At 39.7% G+C, this 16,470-nt stretch overlaps 1 protein-coding gene across 2 annotated transcripts in view; it reads right to left on the bottom strand.

Moving 5' to 3' along the window:
* The window catches only part of VCAM1 (vascular cell adhesion molecule 1), a 56,604-nt gene that overhangs the window by 15,271 nt on the left and 24,863 nt on the right, over window positions 1–16,470 (bottom strand). The window contains exons 3-4 of one of the 2 annotated variants that reach the window (XM_032487201.1): window positions 14,409–14,557; window positions 2,088–2,363 (exon numbers count right to left, since the gene is read on the bottom strand). In XM_032487201.1, the coding sequence (XP_032343092.1) occupies window positions 2,088–2,295 (208 nt within the window). In that variant the 5' untranslated portion in view covers window positions 2,296–2,363; window positions 14,409–14,557. Of the gene's footprint in view, window positions 1–2,087; window positions 2,364–2,906; window positions 3,144–14,408; window positions 14,558–16,470 lie in introns of those variants that run through there. The other variant, XM_006190945.3, reaches the window with a different exon arrangement.

Below are 16,470 nucleotides of genomic sequence, written 5' to 3'. Positions count from 1 at the left end.
TGAGAATCACCTTTGAGAGAGTTCTTCAGTTCGGATCCAGCACGTACTAAGGGTTGCATATTATTGGAGTAAAAGAAGGGAGAAGATATTCATGTTTATTAAATACTTATATGTGCCAATCACTGTGCTATTCATTTTAACATAAATGACTTTATTTTATTCGCACAGTAACTCTAAGAAATAGAGACCACATTTCACAGATATGAAAACATAGACTTAGCACATTGGCGTAACTTTCCTAAGGTCACACAGATAGTAAAGGTAAAGCTGGGATTTAAACTCAGGATGTCTCTTATTCTGTACGGCTACTGCAGGTGTGTATTATATCATATCACATTGTCTTATTTTAGTCAGGGCAGGTATATTTCTTTTTACGGATAAGGAACCTGAGGCTTAGAATGTCATTGCAAAGAATAGTCATTGGGCAAGATACACAAAGAAATGAAAAGAGCAACTTTAAATAACTGGCTTCTGAAAATGGTGCCTCTGACAGGAATTCATCCATCAGAAAGGTATGCCTGTGCAAGCTGTAAATTCTGGGAGGCAGATTTGCCTCCAGAAATGCCTAACTCAATGTCCTAACCAATGCTCTGTTTGAACTTTTTAGTGACAAGGGAACACACTAGTTCAGAAGAACCATTGCCTCCTTTGCAAGGCTACTTTTCATTGCAAAACGTCACAATGGTAATACACTGGCTTGATTCAAATCTGTGAAATAAGCAGAATACAAAGGTCCTAACTCTAAAGAATATTACAATCAAATGTGGGAAGGAGACAGGACTGTTAAACATAATGAGAGACAGACATTATTGAAAAAAAAAAATCTCAGGCAAGATAATTTAAGCCAGAAGCGGCTTCATTTCTCTCTTTGAAATCTTCAACTATTTGGCACTTATGAAGAAAGGCAAAGGAATTGAAAGGCTTTGCTATGTGAAGAAACAGTATTTTTCATTTTTCCACCAATGAGTCTGTCATATTCTGTAAGAAATGTGCCTGTAATCCACATAGTTTGCTGTCAGGTAATATAAGAATTCCCTACGTCTCCCTGTATTTACATAAGGGGGCCTTTCAAGGAGCTCAGAGGGCTGCACAGACATAAACTATGCATGTACAACCAGCATAATTGAAAGCAGCCGGCCAGGCAGGTTCTTGGGAAGCATTAGCAGCATATGGGCTTGTTGAAGAATCAGTTAAAGTTACTGGACAAAGCTGGGTTCCACTACAGCAGAAGAAAACCAACACAAATATAAGATAATCAAACAAGGTCTTCACAAAGAAATAAAGGATTCCAGGTTTTTTGAAAGATCAGTCACCAGTAACAGGAAGGCAAGTGATCTATTTTAGGTCATTTTTCCACTCCTGTTGCTAACTTTATTTGCTGGATTGAGAATGGAATGGGATACATTTTGGCTGGCTGGTAAAGAGATATTCATTCCCCATTCACAAGGCAAATCTAATTCATCTAATTCAAATATCCTTAAGGTGGTGTGATTGAACATTAAGACTTAATGGCACCAAACAAAAACAAAAACAAAACCTAAATTTGTCTCTGCCGAAGTCAAATGAGTGAAATTTTTGCAGCTATTTTTCTTCTGCCTAAGGGGAAAATTTTATACAGAAGCCCATTGCTAAATGATAGAGCTCCTGCTTAATCTTTAAACTAATTTTAAGCACCAAATTGCATAAAAATAAATAAATGGAAAATCCCTGAAGGATGGAATTCATAAATCATTTAGGCACGTGGACAAGTAAATATAAGGCTACAATCAAATAGAAGTATATTTTAAAAAATAAAATGAAAAAAAAAAATCTTAGAGATCTTTCCTTTATGACTAAGAAAAGGAAAGCCCAGAGAAGCTGAGTCTTACCCATGGTCACCATGTTTGTGGCAGAGCTGGGACAGAAGCCAGGATTTGGACTTCTGTCTAGTGCCAGATTCAGCTGTCTCTAGCTTTCTTGGTGCACTTGTCCTCTAGCCAAAAATCTGGAAAATATTCTTTGTAAGTTTTCTTTTAAAACTATCCTTTAAAAAAAACTTATTTTAAAGTAAAATTAAGAGAAAATCAAATATTCTCTAAAGTACTCACAATAGATCTCCACTGAGAATTCTCTTCGACGTTTCTTCGACTCACAAGTCACGAAGCACAAATAAGAGTAGTCATTCTCCAAATTAACAGGATTCGTGACCAGCGTAGATCTGTTCCCTTCGTTTATCACCTTCCCATTCAGCGGCCTGTCCATGAGAGCTGCCCACGAGAAAGCTGGGGACTCACAGTGTGTTGTGCTGCAAGTCATTGAAATGGAGTCACCAAGCTGAGCAATAATTTTGGAGGCAGGGGACGTCTCAATTTTAAAAGCTTGAGCTGTGAAGGCAAAAAGAGAAAAACAAACTTAACCACTGCTTATTCAGTATTCCTCTCCCTCTTCTCTGTTCTAATATAACACTCAGAATACCATCCGGCTGGTCTCTTTCCTAAACTGCTTCAAACCAACGCAGGGCAGCATTGGAGTCACTGCCAAAAGGTGTTGAAATCATCTTCACATAGGAGAACTCTCACTTCTGACCGTGATGCCCATTAATCGGAGTTGTTTTGTGACTAGCTAAGTTCGAGCTCATATCAACTACTGGAAACTACAGAGATAGAACTTACTAGAGATAGAATCCAATTACTCATCTGACTTTGGAGAAAAGGTACCCAGAAAACATCAGCTTGCAGCTCCAGCTGTGACAGGACAGTGGTGTATAGCAATGTTCAATAGCACATTAAAAGTTAGGTTCCACTAGGTTTTCCCACCGTTTAAAAACCCTAGTGCCTTTCTTCACTACCAGAGCAAAACTGACTAAAGCCAAAATCAGGGTAAAATAGAATGCTAGCATTTGGAGCAGATCAAGGAGCAGAACTTACAAGCTGCAAACACCATCCAAAGTATACTTGAGGCTGCAAAGATCACGACCATCTTCCTAGGCATTTTAAGTCGCTGTTGTGATGAGGAAATAACGGTCCCCAAACCCTTCTTTCTGTCCCCCTGAAAGTGGCTGGGAAGAGTCTTGAGCTCCTGGAGCCAGGGAGGTTCAGTGAGGAATGAGATAGAAAGTCTGCTCTTTATAAAGGGTCTTGTTGCAGAGGCTCAGAGGCGGAGGGAGGGAAATCCCTTCAAGGGGAAACTCGGAGCAGAGCCAGAAAAAAAGTTTAGCTGACACCCAGCCAAGTCCAATATTAACCCCTTCCGTTGCTCTCAGTGCTGAAACTCCTCTCTCTGCCCCCAGAAAAATAAAGCACTTCCAAGGCTATAAAATTAAAACCTTTCCTGATTTTCACTCCAAAAGGATGTTTTTGCAAGGAAGATCTAAAGTTATGCTTGTCACAGAACGAGGCTTTCTGACTCCAATAGGGGAAGAGAGATAGAGGGAGGGAGGGAGGGAGGGAGGGAGAAACAGTAAATTACTCTAGTTTTTGAGGTGTCTAAACAAGCACTATGCCATGTGAACCAATTATTCTCCATGATGAAAATACATTAGCAATTCTAAAATAGAGACTAAATTTTCTCTTGCAAGAAAAAGGAAAAGAGCTTTTCTTTTGATGAGATTTTTTTTAAAGGGAGACAGCATAACTGCTAAGTTTTATACTTTTATTCACAAAAATAGTTCTTTTGACCACAAACAGCAACTTTCTGAAATGATATTCTTGAGTAGAAAGTGGAGGAATGCTACCAAAACAGGAGAAATAATTTTCCTCTTTTGTTTTAGAAAAGTTACCAACTCTTTGGGTTCAGTTACTAGAAAATTGGAATTCTTTTGCAGATTTAAATGCAAATGAATGAAATTCATCTGAAGTAGTAAATCTCTTAGACTGTGAGACTTAACCACAAACACAGTGAAAACATGAAAAATAATTTGTTTTTGTTATATGGGAGATGATGACAATTTTATGCTTGTTTTCCCCTCCAGTGAGATACCTTTTTGAAGGATATTTTAAAATGTCTGTTTTTGCCCTGCCCATACCCAAGTCTTTGCAAAACGCTTGCCCATCAAAAAGAAACCGGAAGAGCCACTTCCTTGTATTGTACACGTGCAGGTCTTCCTCCTCCACTGGACCATCAGTTCCTACCATGGTCCCAGACCAGTTCGTGTTCATCGTTGTATCTCCCTCTGCCTTCCTAGTAGCTCATGCGTGGTTTTTATCCCCCCAAAAGGGCAATAACAAATATTATAAATTGAAATCTGGGGAAGAAACTTCCAAAATGCTAACAATAAAATGTAAATACTAAGTGAGAAAAATACTGGATTCTACAAGAAAATCCCAAAGCTTATAGACTCACAGATATGTGTGTAATAAACAGTCCTGTGCTCCATGAGTGAAGAAGGCCAGTAGCTGAGGTTCAGAACTGATAACTGTTCCCACATGGCTGGAGAGGCTCCTGGACCTCTACTTGGCTACTAATGAGGCTCCCACGGAGGGACAAGGACAGAAAAAGAGCGGAAGAAGCTACCGTCGGGCTGTGATGGTGTATAACTGTGGCTTCACCTACCAAATAGCTGAGCATCAGAGTGTGGCTTCAGGCAAAATTAGCCAGTGAACAAGCAATCTCGAGGTCCTTTACAATGCTCCCACCATGGGAGAAGACTATCCGACCCATCTGTGTTCACTGCTTAACACAGAGGAGATCTAAAGGGGAGTACAGGGCTTGAGCGCATCTCTCTGAGGTGTAAAGACAAAGGTGACCAATGGGATCCCAAATGAGGTCACTAAGAACAAGTCATAGCAAATGACTTCCATTCTGAGCTTGGATATGATTCCAAGCTTGGAACAATGGAATCTAATCTATTGGATTAGTTCATAGTGGTTTCGACAATATATTGGATAAAGTCCCTCATGATACCTTTGAGTTGGATGCCATTTGCCGTCCCACCTGCTCCTCCCAGGCTGAACTGACTGCGCTCTCCTCTGTGACCTCTACACGAGAGCATGCTGGCAGTGCAGCACCTGTCATGCTGCGTTTACCCGTTAACATGTATCTCTTTCCTAACTTACAGACTCAGGTAACCACTTGAGTCGTTCCATCATAGTTTTGCATCATAGCTTCCAGCCCAGAATAAGATATTCATTAAAATTTGCAGAATGAATGAGTGAGTAGAATTTCAAGTGTAAGGTCAAAAGATTGGGACTAACCTACCTGGACAGAGCGTGGCTGTGTTTCACCTTTGAACTCGTTCAGTTCAACATTTTTATCAGTAACACAGGAGGCATCATTATCTAATTTATTCATGATAAGAGACTGAGAAAGATAGTCAGCCTTAGAGATGACAGAATCAAGATAAGAGGGATCTCAAAAGACATAATAATGGTCCAGATGATGAAGTGAAACTTAATGAGAATGCGTTAAAGTCCAGCATCTAAATGTAAAACATCAAAGGCTTGAGTAAAATACGGAAGAGATTTGACTTGATGGCAATGCATAGAAAGACCCTCTGATGGTTTTAGTGAATCATAAAGTGAAGACAAGCCAACATTGCCATGAAAACCCAAAAGAGATGTTAAGCCTAAGGTGCACTTGTAGTATTCAACCTTCCAATCACCTGAGGCCATGGTCTTCAGGACCAGACTGGGAGCAGAGGTGTCTGATTCAGGGTGCTATTCCTTATGGGAGAGACTGACAAAATAGAGGGTGTCCAGAGGAAAGTGATAAGGATGGTAGATGGCTCCAAAATCCCTGACCTGGTAGGGGCTATTGAAAGAACAGGATGTTTAGTTTGGATAAGAGACACCTATGACGCCATGTAATAACTGAACGACTGGTGTGCAGAGAGAGGAATGTAATTGCTGCTCTGTGTTATACCAAATGCTAAAAGTAGGACTTACTGGTAGATAGTTACTAGATTATTCCTAGATTATTAACTCTAGGAATGCCAGGAATGTGTGCATCCAGTTCACCACAAGAGCCTCAACACTTAACACAGTGACCAGTAGGTAGTAGGGGCTCAGTAAACCACTACTGAATAAATAAATAACTGAGAGAGAGCTTGACTCAGATCCCAGCAGTCCTGAATTCAAATGCAGCTACTCCATCTAGGAATTGCAAAACCTTGCACAAGCATAGGCAGCCTCTCTGGGCTTGTCTACACATGCTCAAGTAGGGATAATACTGTCATTTCTAGTGATCCACATGGCTTTTGTGACTATCAAATTGAAAGTGATCATGGGAAATCTCTTTAAATAAGAATAGCAAATTTCTGTATAAATGGCATGTAATAAGATGCAACCATATTAAGTTCATTGTGAAGAAGGGCATTCCAGTTATTAAATCTTTTCAACAGTGGAATAGGTGACCTTATGAATTCACCAACTCTTAGTCACTGGATATTGTCAACCAAGGTTGGATGACACCTCCTAAAAATATGGTAGAGGTCAAGCTTTGCCTTATATGAGATGTCCAACTGGATGGTCATTAAGGTTCCTTCCAATGTTAAGATTTTGTTATTGTGGGTGGTGTTATCCACCCTTTCTAGCCTAACTTCACCAGTCCCCTCATTGTCCCCTTCAAAATTCTACACATTCTGATGCTGCTCTGGTTGGAACTGGAAAAGTTTCAGGCATGCTTCTTTCAGCCTGTTTAATAACCAACACGTTTGTGGCAACTCCAGCTCTCTTAGAACTTGCAAATAATCGACTTGTTCTGGCCCTCCTGGAGCAAAAGTTCCCAGCTGTTTCTTGAGGGACCTCACGCATTTGAGGCAAGTGATGTTCCCAGTAGTAACAGTGCCTCATTATGGTGGCCAGTCTCACCAGGGTGAGAGGAAGAGCAACTTCTTTTTTGGAGGGCATGTCAGAATGTGGTAGGGAAAGTGACAGAGCCCTGGGGTAGATTCTACAACATCAGTTCCTCCCCACTTTGAGAATTACCACTCTGGATAGATTCAAAAAATCTATGACTATGACTCCATTTGCCCCTATGTAATAGAAATCTTTCACAGCAACTTAACTAATGTGAGATCTAAGGGTCTGCAGTTCAAGGCTGGTTCAACTACTTGATGAAAACATCGAGAACCAATATTGATTCTGGTCTCTGGTTTTGTCATCCATGGCATGTCGTTAACCCTTGTGATGCTAAGACGGCTGCCTCATCTCCAAACATTACATCTGCATTTCAGGCAGAAAAACCAAGAAAAAGTGAAGGGAGAAAGGACAAAGCCAGTGGAAATTATCTCCTTGTAAAAAGCATTCCACGAAGTCCCAGGTAGTGACTCGACTTATATCTCAAATGGGAGGTTGCATATTTTAACTGAATATATTGTTGCCCCCAAATAAATCAGGATTCTGTTTATAAGAAGAAGAGAATGATGATAAGTAGGCAATTAACAGAGTCTGTCACAATTTACTAATTCAGTTCAAGTCATAAAATGTTTATTGAGAAACAACTATACAGGTGCTGTGTTGACCCTGGGAATATATGAATGAAGCTGAAGGCAGTTCCTCTGTCAGAATGAAGAATAGCTGGATGGTATCAGTAAAGAATTTCCACATAATTGTGACTCAGAAGAAAAGGCCACTTGTTTCTGTCTTGCCAGAAAATAAAATGCATTTTAGCAAGCTGATATCAGTTTGAAATTTTTTGGAAAGCAAACTATAGGAAGGATCAATGGTTAAAATCCTACTTCACCATTTATTGTGACTTTCTGGAATTTTGAGAATAATGTTACTCATCCTTCATTATGAGTAAAAATGATTACTTAATAAAGCACATACACCTGGTAAGAGTGACTTACTGAATTTTTAATCTGGCACTAAATTGCTACACAAAATAATAACAGGAAGTACCGTTGATATGAAAATTATTTCTTTTTTTCTCTTTTGTAGATGTATTTCACAGAATTTGGAATTTAATCATTTATGTTCTGACTCTCCCAGCTATTAAGTTCGGCACTTCACATGGACAAAGTTGTCTCTGTGTGCATTGCAGTCCTGCTCTTTGGGATGGCTCTCCCCTGCTCTCTGCTAATCCCCACCTCTGGCCTTCTTAAAAAACACTTCGCCTTGAAACTGTTCCATTACTTACTATTTCCAGCATGGGCTTTACTCCCTCAGCAGATTTGAACTCTTTGGGTATGAAGCCTTTCCTGTTTCTACTGGTCAGGTGGGCTGATGCTCTGTCTGCCCCAGGGCCTGTGACGTGATATGAAATCAACAAGCACGTGCCTTGTGAGCTGCCGGGCGCTGTCCCACCAACAGGTAACCACTGAGGCAATCGTTCAGGGCCTCCTTCTGGTATTAACGACGCTTTGCATTTGTGTAAGCTGCTCAGCTAAAGCGTTTTCCAAAATGCCTTAAGGTTATCACCTGTGAGCCTCACAACACCCCTAGGAAAGAGGTAAGGTGGCTGTTTTTATCTCCACAGCGTTCATCAGGAAAGTGAGGCTCAGCGAAGTTTAGTTGAGCAAGATCACACGGACAGTGAGCTGTGGCTTCTTACGCCCAGCTGACTACGTGGTACATTCCGCCAAGTCATCTCCACTTCAGTGGTTCTGGGAGAGGTGCACCTTCCCATAGATGTTGTTACTTAGAGGACCCAGAAGCCCGTGCCATGAAAGAAAATCACTATCAACCAAAATGTGTTAGATCTATTAATAAATTGCTTATTTCATTTGGCAATGATCTTATGATTTACAATGGCCAGAGTTTTGCGTAGAAAACAATAAAAAAATTTTTTCTACCATTTGACTAGAGCATATTTTCCTCCAAAGCATAATACCTTTAGAAATCTCCCTTTAAAATGTGATAATTATTAAAATTTATGTGCTAAATTAAAATTCCAATATTCATAAAAAACACATAAGGTTTTTTGTAACCTAGGCCCATTTTAAGAACTGTAGCTCAGCACTGCACGGAACTGTTTAGAAAGACATTTTGACATTTGCAGGACCCCATGAAGGAAAAAGAAGCAGTCAAGGGTAAGAACACCTGGGTTCTTGCCTCAGTTCTATAAATAAAAATATAATCTAGGGCAAGAGTCTTCACTTCTAGAGTCCAAGTTTTTTCATCGGCAAAGAAGAAGAGGGCAAGATAGATGGTCTGCAAAGTCATTCTCTTCCATCATTGTGATTTCTGAGCTAACAGCAAGTAGCTAAAGAACTGGAGGCAAATTGGCCCAATACCTGCTCTTCCAGGCGTTATGACTCTAAGCAAACCAACACAGGTCCTCTTGCAAGGCACATATTCCTCTGCAGGAACTTCATGGAACTCCTATTGCATATATTTTTTTTAAAAGCATGCTATTGCTTTTTATGCTTTAGACCGACTTTCTGCTGTTGGCTGAGGCTCTTGTACTTACTCTGTTCGTCCCAATATTTCTATTTGAGCCCCTGGACATGAACATGTCTATTTCCCCTCCACAGCTAAGGCTGGTGACAAAATGAGTATTTATTGAGTGCCTCCTGTGAGCCAAGCACTGTCCTAGGAATACAGGAATTTCTGTAAAGAACTCTAGTTGAATGTTTCAAAAATATTAAATATTTTCAAACTCACTGGAGAATCCAGAATAAATACTACCTGGGGGTCTGTGCTCTGTGTTTTTCTCCCCCACTTGGACTTGTGAGACCTGAGTATTATGCTGCCCTGACAGCATACTTCTTCCAAGTGCAATAATACAAGCTGTGCCTTTTTTGGACTTCTGTTGGTCTGTTTCATTTCCTTTATATACATATGATTTTTAAGCATCCAATTGTAAACACTACTCTAATCAGGAATACAGAGCTCAGGAAGACAGCAGTGACAAAGCAAGCTATCTCTGCCTTCATGGAGTTTACCTTTCAGTGGAGCTAAACAAAGATGTATGAATAGCAAATAGACTTGCAGAGGGAAGGCAAGTCAATGAGTTGAAAAAAGTAAGGAGGAAGTGGTCAGAAAATGGGACTCAGTATCAAAATTTCAGTTAGGAATATTATAGGTGATGACAAGTTTTAGAGAATGACTATGAGAAGGAATGACTAAGGTTTGGTAGAGGCCATGATTATTATAAGCAAAGAGGTCAAGGAATTCAAAGGCCAGGTCCATGAGGATATTCAGGTTACTAAGAATAAAAGGTAGGAGTGGTGGAGAGGAAGAGATTGAAACAGGTGTCAAGATAATTAACAAAGTAGGGTCACCAGAAGGTATCAGGAAGTTAAAGAAGACGGACTTTGGGCAGTAGTGATGAGGAAAAATGTTTTGGAATTGGCAATGAGAAAAAGGAAGATCCCGAATCTAAACTCCAGTCTCAGTGGCTTATGGGGGGTCACTGTCTGACAGGACTCCAGTGGCAAGAGTGTTATCAAACCAAGCCAGTCTTCCATGGGAATAAAACTGATGAAGGAACAGCTTAGTGAAGATAGAGGTTATCAGAGATTTTGCAGATAACTAATCTTAAATTCTAGACAGCATAATGAAAGAATTGGCATTGAGTAAGAAATGTAGACAGAGTTATTGATAACGAGTTCAGAAGCTTGGACTTGTGAAGAAGGACGTAAGGAAAGACAGGATTCATCAAGAAAAAAACACCATATCCTGACAAGCTAAAATGTCCCAATTAGTCTTGCCATCTCATCCAATTTAGGCATCATATATTCAAAGGTTAATTGGATTAAAGAAAGGTTTTTATAAAGATATCTCACATTTGTAAAGTGCTTTATAATTTTTAAAAATCTTTAATATATTTTATCTCTCATGAGCCTCCTAATGATCCTAAGAAGTACTCAGGGTATTTTTATCTCCATCAGATGGAAGAAGAAATTGAGGATCAGAGAGGTTAACTAATCTCCTTGAAAGCACACAGCTAGGTAATAGGAAAACTGGGACTAGAAGCAAAGTTTTCTTATCCCGTGGCGAGTGCCCCTTCTGCTCTAGCAGTGCCTACTTTCAAAACAGTCTCAGTTCAGCTCAACCCCAGACCTTTTTTTGTTTTCCTACAACGGTGGCTCTCCAGGAAAGCCTTGCAGATAAACTTAAGCATGACTTTTTCCTAGGATGTGGTATCGCGTCAGATGCAAACTATTTTTATCCTTTTTCCTTCTGATTTCACAAAAAACCAACTTTCCATTTCCAAATCGCACTTAAAAGTTCACCTCCCTGCTACACAAATATATTTGTAAGAAGTAACATTGTGAAGTAAACCAATTGAATTCAAAAATTCCCTCTGTGTTTTTGTTGGCTCAGAACATAAGCTATGGAAATTCCAAAACTGCCATATAAAAAATGAGAAAAACTGGTCTGTGATTTGCCACATTATAGCTAAAATAGGACTTAAGGAGAATATCCTGTTCTTGAAGCCTTTGTGCCAGGATAAATAAGGTAAATACTAAGTGACTAAAATGTTTAAAAGGGAAATTATAACAAAAATTGCAATGTCCTTATGGAGATTCAAAATATTTTCTATAAATTTTCTAAGCAGGTTTTTAAGAATCCCAAAGGGTAATAAATAAATAGGGTGACATGTTAAATGTAAAAATGAATGTAGACAATTTTGACCTAAATGATTTCTCACTTGAGGGATTCAGGCACCTAAGAATCAGTGGGTTCTGTTAATTCCTCTACACTGAGATGGAGGCCATCATTGCTCCAGATGACAATAATCTTCTCAAGCCAAGTGACACTGGGCAACATGACATTTTCATGCCTCTCAGGATTCTGCAGGAGCAGTGACGGGGTTGACATTTTATTTTCTTCTTGGGCATGTTCTTAAGTTTTTTCAAGGAGCTGCTACAGCACTCTTTTTTTTTTTAGATTAGCAAACTGGACAAAATTTCGAAGTAATTGTGCTGTGTAACTCATCTTCAGAGCAGTGAATCCAGAAAGACTACTGTGCAGGTGTGTTGGACAAAAGCCTCAAGACCATGAAGAGAGATGTTTGTGTTAGAAGAGATCTGAGAATCATTTGCCCAGTGGTTCTCAACCACAGAATGGTGATCTGGTATACAAGCTGCTTTTTGGAAATTATTTGTTTTTAAAAAATAGATTAGATTGCAGATAATTCCTATTCCGGTCACCAGGATTACTCACTTGAATTCTGAAATACTCTCCTGATTGGGAGTAAAGCGGTGGAGTTACAGCCAGCTTCCTGTGAATTGCTCATAACCCTCAGTCTATCTTATCTACTGTGTGGTAAGATAACAGACATTAATTATTACAGTTCTTGCAGTTAGGAAAAAAAGTCTGCCGTCACACTTGTTCTGCATCTTTGCAAAACATTTTTGGGTTTCTCCTAGATCTGGGTTTGTGAAAGTGAAAACCATCCATCCTATATTGTGGTGGAGAAAACTTTGAGTCCCTCTGTTGCAGCCCAACCCCATCCAGTGTAAATGCAGCAATCAGGGACCATCAGGAGTCACCGGGAGCAGCAGCAGGGCTGGGACTGGAACTCCGATCCTGAGAGCTCTTTCCACTAATCTCTGGTGACACCAGAATATCTGCCTTTAGGGTTGATTACACATAAAAATAAAATAATTTTTGAGTAGTCCCATTGACTATCAGCAAGGAAAAGGCATGCATGAACATTTTGAGGAAAAGGACCTGAAAATAATTCTTTAAGGATCAGACATACAAGATGATAATAAATGTACAGGATGTAGCATTTGATTTTCTGTAGAAAAGATTAATGTCTAAAACATTTCAAAAAGTAATATCCTGTAGGCACAATGTATTCTTTCTCTGTGGCACTTAATAAACGTGTCGTCTTATTCATTCCCACATTATCCCTGGGAGGGAGGCCCATTTTACAGAATGTAAACAGTAAAGAGTGTTTCATGGGTTTCCAGGATGATACAGTTGGCGGCAGGATAGAAACTGCAAATCCTGGTTCCATCACTTCCTTTTTGAGCGACCTCAGGGAAGTTACCTCTCTAGGTCTTGGTTTTCCCATCTATAAAATAGGGATAAAAATAATACACATCCAGTAGAATTGTCTTCAGGGTTACATGGGGTCATGCAAACAGCGTTAACAGCATATTTTATGATACACAGAAAATACTCAATAAATATCAGCTACTCTAGAAAGAAAGGGAGAAAAAAAGGAGAGTATATTGGAACTCTGATTTGTGATCTGTTTCTACTGGATTCTACTGGAAACTGATGAAGCACCATCCAAAATACACCAATCTTTTTATAATTTTTGGCTAATTATGTGAACTAGACTGTCTATAGTTTTGAGGAAGAATGGGGAAATTGAGTGACTGTATGTGAGTTTGCCCTATTCTCCGTTTTCTCTCTCTCTCTCTCTCTCTCTCTCTCTCTCTCTCTCTCTCTGTGTGTGTGTGTGTGTGTGTGTGTGTGTGTGTGTGTGTGTGTGTCTGTGTGTCTGTGTGTGTGTGTGCGTGCGTGCTGGTTATTACTGGAAAACAGACTCTTCTGGAATCTGAGATAGAAGGTCACAATGTCATCTCAAAGGTTGCCCAGTCACATACTGTATGTAACCCGGGCGCACAGTTGACCTGGGGAGGGTCAGATCACTGCCTCAACACCAGGCAAAATATGCCCTATAGCAGTGGTTCTCCAAGTGTGGGCCCCAGCCAGTAGCAATAGCATCACCTGAAAACTTGTTAGAAATACAGGTTTTCAGACCTTGATCCAGATCTCCTGAATCAGCAACTCTGGGGATGGAACCCAGCAATCTGTGTAATTGGGGTGCTGCTAAAGTGTGAAAATCACTTTTCTCCAAAGAGTCCTCCCCAAGGAAATCCCCTTTTCTCATAGGTTATGGAACCAAAGGGACCAGAAACACATTCCTGTGGCCCAACCTGCTTCTTAGCACAGTGCCTCCATATGTGTTAGTCATTTCACTCCAGAGAAGATTAAATCATGGAAAGAAATGTGAAGATGAAATAAACATTATTTGATGTACTTGATCCAAAAAATTTAAAAAGGAGAGAAATCAGAAGCATAAATTCTAACTTCCCATTGTAGTTTGCTTTTTCCTCTAGGTTTAATAGCTTAACAATTACAAACTGGACAAGATCTTGGCATTTGTCTAATCCAGCTAAAGCCCAGAAAAGCCATCATGTTCCCAAATACGTAAGGCTGTTTACAGCAGAAAACACAGTTACAATCCAAGCCTCTGGCCTAAAATTAGCTCACTGCTTTTCCAGTGGACTAATATACTGGGCTACTTTTTCAAAAGTAAAAATGTCATGGCAATTGAGGGAGAATTTTTTTTTGTAAAATTCTAATCTGGCTTAGCACTAATGCCAGTTTCCTAATGCTTGTCTTACAGGCTCTGTAAAAGACATTTGCTCAAGTGACTGGTGACACTGCTGTCGTCTGTGAGAACTGATTGTCCAAAAAGTCAAGGAGGATATTTTCCTAAAAGTCATAGGGCTAGATGGTGGGTGAATGGGTCAAAAACTACTTGGGTAGAGGATTAGAATCTCTGTGGTAAAGGCTTACCGTGTTTAGAACCTTCCACTCCGCAAACACACACACCTGCATCCCAGGAAAGTCTCAGAGAAATCTCCTCCTCCCTTTCCTCAAGTTGCGATACAGTCCTTGCTCTTGATGAAGTAGGTCTCCATTGTGAATTATAGGATGCATTCTCCCTTGGAAGAAGATTCTTTGATTTAATATCGAAGTTCAAAGCCCCCGTACAAGACAGAAACGTCCACATAAAAATGTCTGGAATGGCTGTATCAGGCTTTCTTGAGGACCAAGAACCTTGCATTGATAAGAGAGATATTGCAGTGTTGTCATGAGGGCTGCCACGTGACAGTGTCAGAAGAATGTCTGTGGGGCTTTGTGTGGAATAACATTAAAATAAAACAATACATACAAAATGACATTAAATTGCAAAACATAATTGTTCTAACACTCAGATTATTATGATTAAGCATTTATAAAATATTTTTAAGGAATTGATCATAAGATGGCTTTACTCTTTTTTCAGCAGATTTAAATCTAGTCTCCCTCTACATAATCCCATGGTATCAGGCCTTCCGTCTGTCTCACCTACAAGGGGAACCAGTTAAAAGCTTAATCGCCCTCTCCTTGACAGATCTTCAAGAGTCAACCGTCTTCTTAGAAATTCCCCTCAAGACCTGTGCCAGTGAGCCGCATGCATTCGATTGTCCCTGATTTTAATACAGAGACGCCATTTCTAGTACACCAGGAAACAGTTCAATGAGATCAGCTAGGGTTACTTTCAGCCAAAAGGGAACGTGTATGTCCCAATTCACTAACTAACCTAGCTGAGTACACTGCATTCACAAAGAAGGAGATGGTTAGACAGACTGCGGGAAATGTAAACCAATCTAACCCACTTCTCAGTTTCAGGATAGGACAAGTTCGTGGAGGCAATGGGACATGATGCTAAGAATAGAGAATAACCTTGTAGTCAGAAAAGAAAGTTCCACTCTTTACTCACTGAGTGACTGTAGGCATCTCAGTGTCTCCTCTCCATTTTATTCACCTGTTAAGTGGTGGTGATAATGATAACACCAGATTTACAAATAAGAAAAAGTGGCCACCTGCCAAACTAGAGCGTTTTAAATATATTCTAGCTTATCGTCAGCAATTCTACTCCTGGAGTAGAACTATAGAGTCCAAAGAGATTCCCACACATGTCCTTAAGGGCCATGTCCATGTACATCGACTTCAGCGCACTTTGGAGGGAGGTAACTGGAGGTAATCTGGGTGCTCATCACTAGGGAAGTGCATAGAGGAAATTATTTATCATTAAGTAAACGTATCATAGGAAAAATGTACACATTGTATGGTAGGTAGAAGCAAGGGACAAAATGCACACACAGTCACAGATGAATCTTCAGTATATGGTCCTGAACAAAATAAATCTTCAAAGTAAATAGAAATATAAAACATGGTATTATTTACATAAATTGAATACAGACAAAAACAAGCATTTTGCAAGAACACATGCAAACAAAAAGATACACAATTAATACATTAGAATGGCTACCTGTGAGGAGGTGGAATGTGAATGAGCAATAGGAAGTAAAAGGGAAAAATTTTTTAAGTAAAAGAAGAGTCTTGCTTTCATCAGTGATGATAATGTGTCATCAGCTGAGGGAAACATTAGCTGAATCCTCTGCATTTAATGTCCAGGAAGCGGAAAAAATATTATATAAATGGTATTTGTTAAGAAGATAATTGTTGCCTCCCACTCCAAACTCTTCATCTCTTTCTTTCAACTCTTCGTTGAAGACTTTTCCTTCCTCTGATCCTTATTAATTAACTATAGCAGTTTTTCCATTAGGGAACCTCATATGAGTAACTCATTTACATTGTTTTTTGTATCCCATTAACTTAATCACCAGTATTATTTTTTATTACTAGATAGAAAGAGGAGCTTAAAATAAAAGGTTCTCCCCTTTATGGGGGAATTTAGCACCAAGGAAAATGGGCGGACTCTTTGAGAGCATGGTGGATGCTCCACTGGTGCCAGGTCACATCAAAGGTCATCAGAGATCTGTGACTGGAGACTGAAAATTTGTATAAG

Source organism: Camelus ferus, chromosome 9 (genome assembly GCF_009834535.1).
Source record: "Camelus ferus isolate YT-003-E chromosome 9, BCGSAC_Cfer_1.0, whole genome shotgun sequence".
Taxonomy (NCBI): domain Eukaryota; kingdom Metazoa; phylum Chordata; class Mammalia; order Artiodactyla; family Camelidae; genus Camelus; species Camelus ferus.
This window is presented reverse-complemented; position numbering and strand designations above follow the sequence as displayed.